General features: G+C 41.7%; 3 protein-coding genes across 4 annotated transcripts; 1 reads left to right on the plus strand and 2 right to left on the minus strand.

Annotated features, from left to right (window-relative positions):
- Positions 1-2,073: 2,073 nt before the first annotated feature.
- Positions 2,074-3,417, minus strand: LOC134207392 (uncharacterized). The gene has a single exon (XM_062683117.1). The coding sequence runs from the start codon at positions 3,415-3,417 to the stop codon at positions 2,074-2,076; it is 1,344 nt and encodes a 447-aa protein (XP_062539101.1).
- A 2,687-nt stretch (positions 3,418-6,104) lies between these two features.
- On the minus strand, positions 6,105-9,444 carry LOC134215070 (uncharacterized). 2 transcript variants are annotated; one of them, XM_062694331.1, is made up of 3 exons: positions 9,314-9,444; positions 7,675-9,173; positions 6,105-7,606 (listed from the first exon to the last, which is right to left on the minus strand). In XM_062694331.1, exons 2-3 carry the CDS (start codon positions 9,092-9,094, stop codon positions 7,479-7,481), a joined length of 1,548 nt encoding a protein of 515 aa, XP_062550315.1. In that variant the 5' UTR covers positions 9,095-9,173; positions 9,314-9,444; the 3' UTR covers positions 6,105-7,478. The 2 variants fall into 2 exon arrangements, with proteins under 2 accessions (XP_062550315.1, XP_062550308.1); XM_062694324.1 differs by having other exon boundaries at positions 9,279-9,431.
- Positions 9,445-12,777: 3,333 nt separating this feature from the next.
- LOC134207662 (large ribosomal subunit protein eL15) lies at positions 12,778-13,877 on the plus strand. Its single transcript, XM_062683443.1, has 2 exons — positions 12,778-13,250; positions 13,452-13,877. The coding sequence occupies exons 1-2, from the start codon at positions 12,942-12,944 to the stop codon at positions 13,755-13,757; spliced, it is 615 nt and encodes a 204-aa protein (XP_062539427.1). The 5' UTR covers positions 12,778-12,941; the 3' UTR covers positions 13,758-13,877.
- Positions 13,878-16,470: the final 2,593 nt, after the last annotated feature.

The following is a 16,470-nucleotide window of genomic DNA, read 5'->3' on the forward strand; positions in this document are numbered from 1 at the left end:
ACGCTTTCATGACGTCCTTTCAACTTTTTGGCCGCGCCAACGACATATATTATGGCACGTAAACATTAAAAAAATGTAAGAAGTCTACATCATACTGAAAATGGGTGCTAAGCGAAAGAGACTTGTCATTAACACGTTGAAGACGAATAACGTACATGTTGGGAAGATGCTCAAGAGAAAACAATGTTAGACATCCACCTCGAATTTATATCGGTGGTGACGAAATCGAGATGTTTGAGAGGTTCGTGTACTTGGGGTCACTGGTGACTGCCGAAAATAATACCAGCAGGGAAATCCGGAAACGGATTGTGACAGAAAAAAGTATATTTTTTGGACTCTGCAAGCCGTTTGTGAGGGACCAACGACTTTTTTGTACTGCATCTTGGTTAAATAAGTTACTAAATACTGGAAAGGCCACTCCGGCCTGAAAAAAATAATCATGATACAAATTAGCTACTAACAGTAAACCATTAAAAATGCGAACTAGATCACGCCCGATTTTGAACAGCGCTTGTGACTGTTAGTATCTAATGTTAAACCGCGCTTTTACTGCACTTAAGAGGTTATAAGCACTACCACGAATGATTTAACTTACAAAGCATACCGTTGCTGTGAGGAAGAGGAGAATATTTCCTGGACTGGAGCAATGACGTCCGGTTATTTCTCAAAGCTAAAGAAGTTGCGGAAGTTCTCTCCGATGCTGGAAGCCGAGAAGGTCAAGTTCGAAGAAAAGAATATGATTACAAAAGGGTTGTGGAGGGTCCGTAAATCGTCCTCCACCTGATCGATCCACCTTGCACGCTGTGCACCTCACCTTCTTGTTCCCGTCGGATCATTGTCGAGAACAATTTTCACCGGGTTACTGGCTACTGGCTACGGGACATTCTGGCTACGTGCCCGGCCCACCGTAGTCTTCCGGTTTTCGCGGTGTGAACGATGGATGGTTATCCCAACAGCTGATGCAACTCGTGGTTCATTCGCCTCCTCCACGTACCGTCCGCCATCTGCACCCCACCCATAGATGGTACGCAGCACTTTCCTTTCGAAAACTGCCATTGCGCGTTGGTCCTCCACGAGCATCGTCCAGATCTCGTGTCCGTAGAGAACTACCGGTCTAATAAGCGTTTTGTAGATAGTCAGTATGGTACGGCGGCGATCTCTATTCGATCGGAGCGTTTTGTTTATTTGTTTATTTATGGTGTACATCAACAGATTGTTCGTAAACCTAACAAACAAGTCAAGTGGTAGTCAAATACTGATTGCCCAAACCATAGTTGGTGCGGCGAAGGGGAAGTTTCAACATTATGCTATTCCGCAATGGCCGATGTTGCACGTTAATGTTAATTTGTTGCAGAATGTCTGGACAATCGATCCTTCCTTGTATAAAATCAGCGATGGTCAGTGCTCTCCTTAAGTCCCTACGGATACGCAACGGAAGAAGGTCGATCAGCAGCGGTGTTCGTAATTAGGGATGCGAAATGGATCTCTCCATGGTAGTTTGCGCAATGTAAAACGAACAAAGCGGCGTTGTATTGATTCGATGCGCTCCGATCCGTTGTTGTAGTAAGGACACCAGATCGCCGAGCAGTATTCCAACGTCGACCGGACGAGAGAGCAATAGAGTGCCTTCAAGCAATGTACGTCGGTGATATTTTTCGCCACCCTGAACACAAAGCCAAGCGCTCTGGCCGCTTTATCGACGACAAAGGATATGTGCTGGGTAAATGTAAATTGCGAATCCAGAAGAACTCCCATGGTCGTGTTGAGTAGAGAGTAACTAAACCGGATCGGCTCCTTCTTTTGTGAAAAAGTAATTACTGAACATTTCGCCGGATTGACCACAAGTCGGCTCAGAGTTCATCAGTTGGCAAACACAGTGATCTGGTTTTGGAGGGATTGGCAATCGGCTATTGACCAGATGCGAAGAAATATCTTCAGATCGTCCGCAAAGGATAGACGTAGTCCATCGATTGGATGGTGAACATCGTTGAAGTAAAGCAGGAAAATTAATGGCCCCAAGTGGCCCTGCGTTATACCAGATGAAGTGCGGAAACTATCTGAGCGACAATCGCCTTAAGCAACCACAAGCTGGCGTCCGGTCAGATATGATCGAAACCAATCGAGAAGATTTCCACCGACTTCAAGTCTGTCAAGCTTGGCGATTGCAATTTTATGGTTTAGCTTATCGAATGCTACAGAAAGCTCCGTGTAAATCACGTCCGTTTGAAGGCCTGCAATCATTCTATCCGTGACGTACGACGTTAGGCACAACAAGTTAGTGGATGTTGAACGGCCAGCTGTAAAACCATGTTGGTCAGCGCAGAGATATTGTTGATATTGATATAGATATTGGAGGAGGGGTTCAAGCAGACAGGTAATATTCTTTTTGAGAATCATCGATGGAACACCGTCAGGACCATGCTTAGATAATGTCTTAAGCTTAGATATCGCTCTTGAGATGACTTCGACATTCACCTCGATATCACCGAGCGATTGATTCGCTAATGGGTCGTTGCTGGCAGCGGTGGTCACGACATCAACAGGTAGTTGTTCGTCGTCAAACACACTGGGGAATTTAGATGAGAACAGGTTGCATATATCTTGTTGGGTGCTTGCAGATTCACTATTGAATACCATGGACGATGGAAATCCAGTCTCTTTGCGCTGTTCATTTACGTAGCTCCAAAAGGACTTTGGGTGAGATCTTAGTCGTCGCTGTATCCCTCTTTGGTAGCGTAGGAAATGATAACGACTGATCCGCTTATACTCGTTGTTGAGTCTGACATAGTGGAATTTGAGTGGCAACGTACGGTGTTTCGTGTAACTTCTGAGTGCAGCTTTCTTGCACCTTTTCAGCGACCGGAGAGCATTCGTCATCCACGGGATCCGAGAGTCAGATCGAACGGACTTTTTTGGGACATGCCTGTCGATGATGTACACCATGATGTGAGAAAAAGTTTCTGCAGCAGAATTAATGTTCACTGGATCGAGAATGTGTTCCCAATCCATATTTGATAGCACTTCAGTAATACTGCGATGGTCCGCCTTATGGAAATCGTACGACACCACGGCTGGGGGGTTGAAGAAATCACGCATAACATTATCTTCGACAGCAATCACTAGAGGGCGGTGATGAGCAACATCCTTAACTAAGGGTGCAGGAACCAAACAGATGGAAGGTGCCGTGGTATGACCACTCACGAAGCAGAGGTCCAGAGAGCGATTATTCTCGTTAACCTCGTCATTGATTTGAGATAGCGTTGCGATACTGGAGTTATCCAGAAGTTTAACGGCACCTGCGTGGAACATGAAGCTTTCAAGATCCAGACGGAAGAAACTGCTGTGAATAGGAGTCCATATAATGCTCGTGAGGTTGAAGTCGCCCAAAATCAGAACCTCATCACAAGGCGCGACCATATCTGAAGCACAAGATACAGATCGGCAGTGTGTGTCAATGAAATCCAAGTCGCGAGTCCGATCAGATGTACACAGCACAGAGGAATAGTTGCCTGTCACCGAGCTGAATAACAACCCATACTTGCTCAACTGTGTTCCAAGAATCGTCCTCAACCATTTTTGCTTTCAAGCTGGAGTTAACTGCAACAATTACGCCACCTCCGGTAGTTTTCCTGCTATTCTCCGTATTGCGGTCACAGCGAAAAACGTAGCCGGCTCCAAAAACGTAGCTCGAAATAGTTCGAGAATCAAGCCAGGTTTCAGTAAACACTATGACGTCGTAGTTCTGATCCAGAACAGCTAGTCGATATTCGTCCAGAAGGCCGTTAATTCCTCCAACGTTCTGGTAGTAGATGGATATGTCGGACTGCATGTGGCGAGGAGCGGATGAAGCACTGCAAATCGGAACACTGACAGGCAAAGAAGAATTCATTGACTGAGAGTACCTGCCGACATAAAGAGTTCGGAAGACCCCATTTCTTGACCCAAGCACAGGACCGGGACGTCTGCTGATCGCTGGCAGGAATGGCACGACTGAGTTGGGAGGATTAGGGGCTTCCTCGGAGCTTGCGGCATGAGTGCGTCGCGGGTGGGTACAAGGTGTGCGATATCATATCTTGGTTGAGCTGACGGATAATCATGTTCTTCGACGTATTCAAGTTGTTGGACGACCCTCTCCCCGCTTTCGACAGCAGGACCGGAGGGACTGTGATGAGCGGAGATGGCAAGAGGCTTGACTGAGTCGTAGAAGTTGAGGGCTCTTTTGAGACTCTCTACGGCGCGTTTCGGATTCCCAGAGGTAAGCCATATAGGGAAATCAGCACGTAGATTTATCGAGCGCAGGATACTGAAAAGTGGATCGGCATCAGACGTCGGAGAAACGAAAACTTGAGGTGGTTGGGAGACCCCTACACCAAACTCGATTGCAGAGCCAGAACGACTGTGATGGCAGGAAACAGTGCGATTGTGTGTAGGCAGGAAGCAGCTAGCGGTACTGATAGCTGAGATGATGCCGATTGACATACTCCTAGAGAAAGATGTGGAGTGCTTTAACGAAAAGGATTCGGTACAAGTGCGACGTGTCAAGAGAGCAGTCTTGTTGCTCAAATGGCAGAGAGCATGGGACACCGCAGTCAAAGGTCGTTGGTCCCACAGGCTAATTTCGGATGTGTCGAATTAGGTTAGTAGGAAGCATGGTCAGGTCAACTTCCACCTATCACAGGTGTTGTCTGAACCTGGCTGCTTTAAAAAGTTCGTGCATAGATTCGGGTTCGCTGATTCTGCGGAGTGCCCGGAATGTGTAGGTGAGGTAGAATCTGCAGAGCATGTGATGTTGAACGAAAAGATATTTTAGTTACTAGATAAAGATTGTCGCTGTCGTCGCTGTTCGGAACATCTTTTGCTGGCGAGGATATGGGAGCTAAATGTCAAAGAAGGAAAATCCATACGATTTGACAGCTTGGTACCCAACATGTTCCGGACAGCAGAACAAAGGGAACCGAAGCGACAATCTTTATCTAGTGACTAAAATATCTTTTGTTGAACGCAATGCCATGCTGCTTGTCAGCGGCATGGATACAACCCCAGACAACCTCGTTGAGAGGATGTGTCGGGAAGAGGTTATATGGAATGCGGTGAACACAGCGTCTCAACAGATTATGTCGAAACTACAGCGCTGGTGGCGTCTTGAACAAAACCAGTAGCTGCAGTAGAGTCTTTTGTGATGCAGTGAACATTATGCTCAACCCGACAACAAAAACGTTGCGGGTGGGATGCGGTGACCTTCGTACGTAGATATCAAGGTCATTGCGGTTACCGCGCGGTGTTTGTTGTCGGGGTGCTCGTCTCCTACGCGAGTTTATGATACAGGCCGATTGGCAATTAAAAGTGAGGTTAGGTTACTAAAAATTTCAAAACTGGAATCAAAATTTACGTTTTTTATCAGTTCAATTGTAAGAAGCAAAGCAGGGTTTTCATTTGAAAGCATTTTCTTCCATTTTAATCACAACAAACATTGCGTAGGACGCGTCAATCATTAATTTATAGAATGATGATCCTTCGTTTCTAACCTCACTGCCAATCTGCCAATAAGTGACTATCATAGCTTGTGGTCGACGGGTGGTGAGGTTACCACCATTGAAGTCGATGTGTAATAACGTCGAGTGCTTTAGCATAGGCGTGAGCGTTCTGAATAGTCCTCCCCTAATGTATTGCTTAATTGCGGGCCTTCGGATACGGGCTGGCGAAAGGGTTTTGGTTTAGGATTGGCCACGGCCCGGGGATGCTTTGACTATAACAAGAATAACAAAATAACAAATTATACTCACCGAAAAACGCCTTACCAATAACAAACATGAACCGATGACTAATTAGTGCTGTCTAATGAGCAGCTCGAAGTTGTTCCCGTCCTGCTCGTTCTTTTTTGTCAACAAATGGGCATGAGAAACTTCGAGCTACTTCAAGCTCTCATTGGATAGCACTTTTGTATGCACAGGGTGATAGACAGATCTGTCAACAAAGTGATCTCAACTAACATTTAATATGTAAGGCTAGTAAGTACAATGTACATACGTAGCTATGTATATTGATAGTTTTTCACGGGTTTTCACGTTACAGATGGATTTGCTTTCTCATTTATTCATTGGAAGTGCCAGTAAAACACCTAAGCGGTTAAAATATGTTTTATTGAGTTTCACAAATGCAATTAGTGCAGCTTCAATGAAGCATTCATTTAGTTTATTTGCTTGCTTTGAATAGGTATTTCCAAGTCTTTTTATAGCGTTTTTGAAAGAGTTTGCTTTTTCAGGGTATTGCACAGTTATAGTTTTTCTTTATCTAATTGTGTTCTAAAGTGTCTAACTTGAAGCCTACACAACTTGACTTTTATAGATCTTTAGAGAAGGAACAATAAAATATCAAAAGAACTTATTCTAAAAGATTTACTCTAATTTTCATCTTCAATTTGGTTCTATAAGTATTAATCAAAACACACTTGCACTTGTTTTTATCTTGTTGGCTAATTAAATTCGATTAAATTTTTTTCCTCTTTCTCGATGTATTTGCTTTCCGATTCTTACTTGCTATCACAGGTTCATTGCCAGTTTTTCCCATAATTTGTTTTTTTTTTCTGTTTAGTTCTCACAATTTGGATTATCAAATGTTGTCGAATTTTATCATTGCCTAACAAATAAAAGCGAGATGAAGAGGGTGCATAAGTTAGGCATAACTCATAGATACTTTACAAGCTTGATTAAATTTAGAATACATCTACTAAAAGTAAGCTAAAATAATAAGTACGTTCAGTGAGATTGCTGTTGTGTTTAAACTATCACATTTAATATATATTGTACGTAAGTAAACATAATGTAGTTAACTTTCATGTAGTGAGTATGGTTGCCAAATGGCACCAAAGGAACAAATCAAATGACAACTTTAAATGCATAGCAGCGCTTTGCTTATCCTTTACATCCTGGTAGATTACGTTGAACGGTTTTGTGATTTACACGAGCAGTTGTCACATTGCGACAGTGACAAATAGTTTTCTTAAGCAGTTAAATTTGAGTATAATATTGTTGTTGATAACTATGAGGATTACTGATGAATAATATGAGTTAATGAGTATTTAGATTTATTGTTGTTAATCGGTTCGAGTTACTTAGTGAAAATCGTTAATCTCGATAGCATTTGTGAGTTTCTTTTGAGCGACGAGTAATACTAATAATGCTATGCATTATTGCCTTAATCCAAGGGCAAAATGAGCATTTTATAATCTTTTTCTTCTATGGATCTACATTCCAACTGCAACTTGGCCTGTTTTTCAACTTAGTATTCTATTAGCATTTACTCAAAAAAATGAAGAATCACAAATCTCAAATAGATGAAAACGATCTCAAAAATACTTTCAAGTTATGATTTTTTGTTGCTTCGTTACGTCTATTCTATTCTCCTTCTAGGTGACATCGACCTAGGACAGAGTGAATAAATGATCAATTTGCCACCGGATTAAGATAACCTTTGACTCTCTAAACTGTTTCGCCCTCACTAGCCCCTCCCTGGCCATGTGTTTCACTTTTCCAAGATGTAACCGGGATATGTGATGCCGGTAGGCAATTTCTCAGCGACTGCACCAACTGGATAGTGTCAAACAGGGCTGAAACGAAAATAAGTTCAATTTTTTTTTGTTCATTGGGTGTGGGAGGACTTGTATCTGGTACTCACTCTTCTGCAAACTCTCGGATTGCTTCCCGTACGGTTTGCACATGCTCGGACGTATGAACGTTTTCATGCGGCCAATGTTGCGCATCAGCTCGCTGAATGCTCGAATGATTTTATCCTGGCTAACGGCTAGCCCATCGGCACCGCGGCCATCCTGGCCTGGCCAAGCGCCGCTATGTAGCGTTAGCAAATCCTTGCTCGTAGACACATTTTCGAGGGGATCAACGGCCCCTCGCATGTAATCGGACAGTTTGTGCCCAGTATCCATATTGACCGTTTGTAAGGGCGGCTGGTTTAAGAAGTGCGAGTGAGCAATTTGAGACGATGATGCACTTGGATGCTGTTGGATTGTTTGCGAAGCCAAGATTGGAGTCGATGTTTGCTGAGTACGGGTCATATCTATTGTTTGACTTTGCTGCTGTTGTTGTTGTTGCTGCTGCTGCTGTTGTTGTTGTTGTAAAAGCGCTGCGGCAGCCACCGCTTGTTGGTTGCCTACAGACACTTGAGCTGGAATCGGGGTGCTGTTCCCCGAAGGCACCAATTGTGGTGGCAAGCTAGCAACCTGTGATTGGGCAACTTCATAATGCTTTTTGTCCAGCTGCTGGAGAACTCGTTGCTTTTCTATGTTTGATAAATTTCCGAATTTTTCAAGTGATTGCTGGGCCATAGCTCTATTTTGTTGTTGAATTATCGCCGCTGTAATTTGCTGTTGCTGTGTTGGAGTGGTTTTCGGTATCTTTACCTGATTATTAATGGCTTTTCCAGCTGCTTCCACCGCAGCAAGATCCAATCCTGATTGACCCATCTGCTGCAAATGGGCTAGATAGTCCGAGTTCAGGTGGGATCCCGGATTAAACGACTGGTCTATGAAAGGCCCTACTCCCATCTGACCTTTGTAATAGCGACAAGCTGGACTAGGGCACGAATGAACCACCTCCACTATGAACTCCTTCTCCATTCCCAAGTTTTCCCGGCCGATTGTGTAGGATTCCACAACCGCCCTGACTGTGGCTTCGACACTTAGATGCAATCCGTGCGGACCGGACATATGTTTCAACATAACAGCATTAGCAAAATGCTCGAAAGGCAGGATGATTTTTCCGGACTCCCGCAAAACTAACCGACCCTGAGCATCCAGTGCCACACGGCTGGCCAGCATCTGCAGATAAGCCGCATTCGGAAGCACCGGCGTATCCTTCAATTCAGCAAAACACTGCAGCAGCTCAACCGAAGGACTCCAACCCTTGTTCTGAAGATACAACTGCAGCAGCATGTACAATTTTTCCGTCACGTACCCGGCTCCAGTTTGATCCCCACCGGAGCTGCCATGGGCCGAGGCGTTGCCGTTGTTGCCTGCAGCAACGGCATGTTGTGCGGAATGACTTTTTGCTAAGGCTATCTTCATCGCTTCCGAGAGATCCATTTCGTATGTTCAATGTTCAACAATGTTCACCACATAATCTATTCCAGCAAGTAAGAATCGAAATGAATGCACGACCGTCCTAGAAACCATTAAAATATTTTCAAGTAATCAAATATGGCGCTAACATTTTCCCCGGTTATCGATTAGAGAGATCAAACCGGGATAATTATCACTGAAAACTTACAAAATACACAAAAACTTGTATACTTCACAAATTACCTTTGCAAGAATATCGCCAAAATTCAATGAATATTTGATAATTCGTATTTTTTCACTGTTCTACATGCATTCTATCACTGGAAAGATTGACTTTTGTTGCAAAAATCGCAAAATAGTAAACACATTTGTTGCGATCATACACGAAAAATAGAAAATAAGGATTTATTTAGAAAAATTGAGTTTCTTTTTTAGAGCTGGTTCACACGCGTTTGTTTGTTGCTAATAGCCGAGCTAAATAATAGCCTGTTTAGATTATACGCCATACACATGTGCAGCGGTTCATCGAATTCACTCACCCGATGGATTTTGACATTTGAGCGGGTCGGGGAGCGTTCACAAATTACGTAACGCTTAGAGGGGGAGGGGGTTGAGCGAAATGTGACGACTCATACAAAAATTTTCGGATGGTTCATACAAAAAGTGTGACATAGGGGGGAGGGGGGTAAAAATGACCAATTTTTGCGTTACGCAATTAATGGATCTTCCCTCGTCTTCTCGAACAAAAGTTCATTTTGCGTTCATTATGCGACCCGCTCAAACGTCATAATTTCTTGGGGGAGTTCATTTTGCGTTAGTCTATTTAGTATGATATTAATGTCAGATTTTCTGGATATGATATTTATAGTACGTTCAGATTATGAGCTATATCACTTGATATAGAGCATCTTGACATCAGTGTTTGTACATCTAGTTTTCACTGGAAATAATGCATATGGCATCTCATGTCAAGATTTGCTATATCAAGTGATATAGCTCATAATCTGAACGTACTATTACACTGCGCGGCTTTTCTATAATGTTCCCAAATGGGTACTTGCACAAAACTTCACGCGGCTAATGACTGTCGAAAGGTAGGGATGCAGAAAGCGCGGCGATACCTTTCCTGACCGGTACGCCGCGTTAAATTTTGAGAAACCCAACTTCGAAAGTAGTGCGCTGGATTCGCCTAAAGATGCGCTAAACAACGCATCAATTAGTTTGACAGAAAAAACTTCGGAAGAAAGTTCGGTTCGGAAGTTCCGACTTCCGAATTCTAAGTTGGTGCTACGTTGACAATATATTTAATATATATATATATATATATATATATATATATATATATATATATATATATATATATTTAATAAATACTGTGGACCCCCGGTAATATGACCGTTTTTAATCTGAACACTTTTTAATTTGATCCCCGTGTCGTAGCCAAGCAAATCCGTCTTCCGATTTGCCTCTCACCAACGAAAACAAGCGCGGAACACCGAAGGATAATTCGCATGTTCACGCCTCAAAAACAGAACACTGAATGATCGTTTATTTTCACCGTTCCTGTCAGCCTACTGAGATTGAATTTCAAATTTCTTCTCATTAGCTTCTTAGTATGCTGGCATTTCAAATGCCAACTACGATTGAATTTCAAATTCGTTATCATTTTTTCTATTAATGTCATTTTTAAATATTTTAGTTTATTTCATTATTTTTATCATGAAATAAGAAATACGTTCCATTTTATCCATCAATGTCACCAACAAATGCAAATGCATTCTTCGGACTCACTTTATTCCCCACAATACAAATCCAATCCAAATCCAATCCAAATCCAATCCAAATCCAATCCAAATCCAATCCAAATCCAATTCAAATCCAATCCAATCCAATCCAATCCAATCCAAATCCAATCAAAATCCAATCCAAATCCAATCAAAATCCAATCCAAATCCAATCCAAATGCAATCCAGATCCAATCCAAATCCAATCCAAATCGAATCCAAATCCAATCCAAATTCAATCCAAATCCAATCCAAACCAATAAAAATCCAATCCAACCAATCCAAATTCAATACAAACCAATCCAAACCAATGCAATCCAATCCAAATCCAATCCAAATCCAATCCAAATCCAATCCAAATCCAATCCAAATCCAATCCAAATCCAATGCAAATCCAATCCAAATCCAATCCAAATCCAATCCAAATCCAATCCAAATCCAATCCAAATCCAATCCAAATCCAATCCAACATCGTTCAAATTAAAAATGGTTCAAACGTCATTTAGCACGTGGAATCGAGAAAATAAAAATGGAACATCGTGAAACGGAACCGGAACGCAGAATCAAAACAAATCAGCAAAGAGAGCAGCCAGAAACCAGTTTTTGTGATGCAAATAGAGTAACCAGAATGAGGTACCGTTCAAATTATGGGTGGTCCACGGTATCATGATAGAGTAAAATAAAAGAAAGTAAATTAAAAGAATTAAATCCAGATTGAATCACTTAATTTATTGAAAACAAAAATCTCAATATCACAATAATTTTTGGTAAATTGTAAAAGTTTACATACTTCTCGGTAATTCATAACATTCTCGATGACTTCATTGATAGCCTGTTTAGATTATACGCCATTTATATCGCATAAGCGTATGGGGAAAAAATCCGCCTACCACATTTGCGATTTGGGCACGGGAAATCAAAATCCCGGCCTCATTTAAAATACACGGGGATCAAAATCCGGCGGAAAATTTTCCCGAGGTGTAAAGTAGCCTTAATACGGGGCACACACTTGTGGTATTCGTACCATGGTACGAGGCGACAAGAAAATAATTTCAAGGCTATCTTTAATGAAGACAATAATTGGTATGACACTCATTTCAAGATTTTTGTACCATGGTATATGAATACCCCAAGTGTGTCCCCCATATAAGGCAGCCTTTAACCGGTACGTGCGGACATGCCCTTAATCTGAACGAGATTTCTCTGAAGGGTGCTTGGGTACACGTTGCCAACATAACGAGCGTAAACGTCAATGTCAATCTCGCAAATGCAGAATCCAGCACCCGAATGTGAGAGTTGACTTTTCCCGAAGCGACCAAACTTCCTCTTTCTTTTTGTCAACGAATCGTTCAGAAGGTAGGTTGTGTTTAGTTGTGGCTGGCGAGTAAAATAGTTTTGTTGCGTTTAGAAAGGCAATGAGTGTTTTGAAAATAGTATTCAATAGTGTGTAACATAGAAATATAATAAGCTTGATCGAAATTTGCGATATTTTTTAAATCTTGAGGAAAAAAATGCATAATACCAGGAAAACCGCGTGTTCATTAATTCAATAGTGGCAGCCATGTTACATTTTCCACATTCAACCGGTTGTGTGTAGTGATTTTTTGTAATTTGTATATGGAGTGAACGAGTGAAACTAATAGCGTTCTTTTCTTTTTAATTTCAGGATAGGTATGTATATGGCAAATTCCGAAACGGAATTGAGAGATGGATCGGAATACGGGATAATAGATTTGAGACGTTCTCTGTGTTTACTGATGATGAATTCAGCATGGCCATGCACCCCTCCGAAGTGCTCTGGAATGAAACGGAAACTAACATGCTTCTGAAGCAAACACGAGAGAATTTCTAGATTGAAATGAAATTTTGTATAAGTTTTAAATTGGATTAAGATTAATTTCCGGTTCCGTTTCAGTTTTGATATAGGGGAAAAGATGGTTTCGTCTCGGCCCGCTTCAATACTGCTACTTACCCCGGGGTACACTTCCCCGGGAGGCAGTGAGATAGACCGATGATGTGACTTCTGATCAAAACCAATTGCGTTGATTTCGTTACTAGGGTCTATCCTCACTCATTTCTAGCTCAAGATGGGAGCCTACCGTTACGTGCAGGAGTTGTACCGCAAGAAGCAGAGCGATGTGATGCGCTACCTGCTGCGTGTCCGCGTCTGGCAATACCGCCAGCTGACCAAGTTCCACCGCGCCCCCAGGCCATCTCGCCCAGACAAGGCCCGTCGTCTTGGATACAAGGCCAAGCAGGGATTCTCGATCTTCCGTATTCGGGTGCGCCGTGGTGGCCGCAAGCGCCCAGTCGCCAAGGGATGCACCTACGGCAAGCCCAAGAGCCATGGTGTCAACGAGCTGAAGCCATACCGCTGTCTACAGTCCGTTGCTGAGGTAAGTTATTTGTTTGTGGAAGCACTTAGCTTCTAAAATCGATTCCCATGATGACGTTTATTCACAATTTCACACTGAGTTTTTACAATGAAGGCTTTTTCTTCCTTGGATGTCTGACATCTCTACCTTTACTGTAGATCTGTACGCTCAAATCCTCTTTATTTCCAATGTGTAACTTTTATGCCTTGTTTATCCCTACAGGAACGTGTCGGCCGTCGCGTTGGAGGTCTGCGTGTGTTGAACTCCTACTGGGTGGCCCAGGATGCCGCCTACAAATACTTCGAGGTCATCATGGTCGATACCGCCCACAACGCCATCCGTCGTGACGCCAAGGTCAACTGGATCACAAGGGCCGTGCACAAGCACCGTGAACTGCGCGGTCTCACCTCGGCTGGCAAGAGCAGCCGTGGACTGGGCAAAGGCTACCGCTACGCTCAGACCATTGGAGGATCCCGACGGGCGTGCTGGCGCCGTCGCAACCGTCTGCACATGCGCCGTTACCGTTAAGCGTGTGGTTGTTGCTGAGGCTGCTGCCGCGGCCTAGTAATTACTTCCGTAATATAATGTGCAAATGGAAACTGTTTGTATATAATCATAACAATATACAAAAATCTCTAAAATCTACAACGTCCATTGGTTGATTGTATCCGAAATTCGATAAATATTTTTGCCAGCAGGTTGGTCACTGAATCTTCGTTTTGTTCAATATTTAACCTGGTCAGCGATCAATAATCTTAAACACGATGATAATGTTCTACCCTGTTCTACCAAGAGGCAACAAATTTAATTGGTTATAAATCCATGCCAAATGATTAGTGAGTAGTGACACCATGTTGGCGCCGTGATAACAACGAGATGGTAACCCTATACAAGCGTAGCCGTTGTGGTGAGTGAGAAGATTAAAGGAGGTAGAATGAAAAGGAGATAGATGCGACGTCACTGGAAGTGAATTTGAATTAAATATAAATAAATACCGTGACCTGCCCTAATTCCGCGCATCGCCTAATACCGTGGTTTTCATCAAAAATCAGAACCTGGCTATCATGTACATCGTATTATTTGGTGAAATGTTCAAACATATTATGAATCAGGGTGTCGACTACCTGGAAAGTCAGGGAATTTCAATTTGGACCTGGAATGTCAGGGAATTTTGAATGAGGTCAGGGAAAAAAATGCAACCCAAACACTGATTTTTTTTTCAGTCTGGAGATTAAAATTCTATTCTGGACCCATTCCATTTTCCCCACGGTAATCTAATTGGCTTCCATTAGTCTCCATTTGAGATCAATATAAGACGTTCCTAAGCCACGTTTCTCAAATGGTCAATGTTGGGGCCAAATAGCTCTTATAAAAATGTGGTTTTATATTGTTAGATCATGCGATATAATCTCTACGTATCATTTAGCATGGAGGTATGATGTACCAAGTGTTTAATTATATTTTCTGTAATTTGGCACATAATATCAGACGAATTTTTGTGTAATTGGGTAAAAAAAATGAAGAATTGATATTCAATTTTCTTTCAGGGAACGATGAAGTTAATCATCGAAGTCGAAAGAAACTTTGTTTAATTTGAAAATTAAAAATAGATGGAAAATGCTTCCTCGACATTTTCGGTCTTGTTTGACGCACGAAATAATATGATTCAAGCGCACTAGCAAAACACTGCAGGGCACTTGACTCAACCTTTGACAGTTAATATATGGGCCTGACGTTTTGGCCTGATGGTTTAATCGTTCTGATATGCGCCTTTTCAGCAACAGATGTTGCTCAGCCCAAATAATGTCTTAAAAAATCTCAAACACAAAAATATAATTTTTACTGACTTAGACTATTATTAGAATTTAGATAACATCGGTTCATGTATTCTTGAGCGGTGCTTTATCGTTTGCAATGATGCAGGGCTTTAGGGCCCAATTGATGTTACCTGCTTTAAACTGTTTACTTAAGTACTGTTTAGTAGTGTAACCTAGAAATACTAGAATAAGAGATCGGCGAAGACGCCATCTTGTTTCCAATCGAACCGTCAAAAGCGGTTCCAATTCGACTTGTTTACTTTTTGCTTCCATAAGAAGCAAGCAAAAAGTTCAAGTGCTGCCAGTCTTATTTTTACGATATCATGCATTTTCATACGTTGCCATTTCGACAGTTTTTCACTCCGCCGGTCTCTGGTTATAGGGTTGCTAGTGTAACCATACTCGGACGCAATTCAATTAATTTAGTTATCATTCATCAAGTTGTTTCTTTCCTAGATGCGCGACATACGAACATATTCAGTTGCAGTTAGGGATAATCGATTGTTGCGAGTTTAATTTGTTCCGATATTTGCAGGAGGAGGGCAATGTTTCAATTTTACATTGGTTGCTTTTGATGTTTTTCAACCAATTTTATCAGTAAAAATTTTGATTGATGTTTGAGAATTTTGTTTAGAAATTACTTCAGTGAGGTTGCTGTAAGATATCTTCTGAAGAATATTTCCCTTATAAAATTTTCCAAACTATTCCAGAATTCTCCCTGAAACAAAAAAAAATCCAACAGGATTTCCAAGAGTTCTCTCGATAGTTTTTACCTAACGTTCCTCGATGGATGCTCAGTAGATTTTTTTCAAAAACACCGCTCCAATAGCTTAGTACATTGTATGGTGTTTACTCAAATTAGAATTGAAATGTCCTCATGAAGGGATTCATACAGAAACCATGCCAAGAAATCTTCAAACATTTCTTCATGAATTGTTCACTAAATTCCATTAGATAATTATTATAAAGTTTCATTGTTGAAAAAGACTGACGTCGAGTTAATAGCAGATAGCAGATTGAAATTTCTATAAATAAACAATGTTGGAATTACAAGTCGATTGATTCACTTTTGAATTTTTTGGCAAACAATTAAAAATCGGTAAAATAAATGGGGTAGATGTAGCTTCCCCTAGCATTTGAGGATAGTTATGCCACTTTCTTACAAACATGACCAGTGTATACTGACCAAAATATTTGAAGAATCGCAGTGGTTAGAATGTTTTCCTGGGTCTACTGTAAGTGCTGAATGGATTTATCGAAGCTTGTAGGTACTGAGTTCTTGAATATCTGGAGGATTGCTAGCAGTTCGTGACGGAGGTGAACTAGCCTTGGGCTAAAAACCTCTTTAATAAAGATTATAATAATAATAGCAGTTCGTGACTATTTTTAAAAGCCCATAAACCCCACAGAGAGTGAACAACAAT

This window comes from Armigeres subalbatus, chromosome 1 (genome assembly GCF_024139115.2).
Source record: "Armigeres subalbatus isolate Guangzhou_Male chromosome 1, GZ_Asu_2, whole genome shotgun sequence".
NCBI classification, from domain to species: Eukaryota; Metazoa; Arthropoda; class Insecta; order Diptera; family Culicidae; genus Armigeres; species Armigeres subalbatus.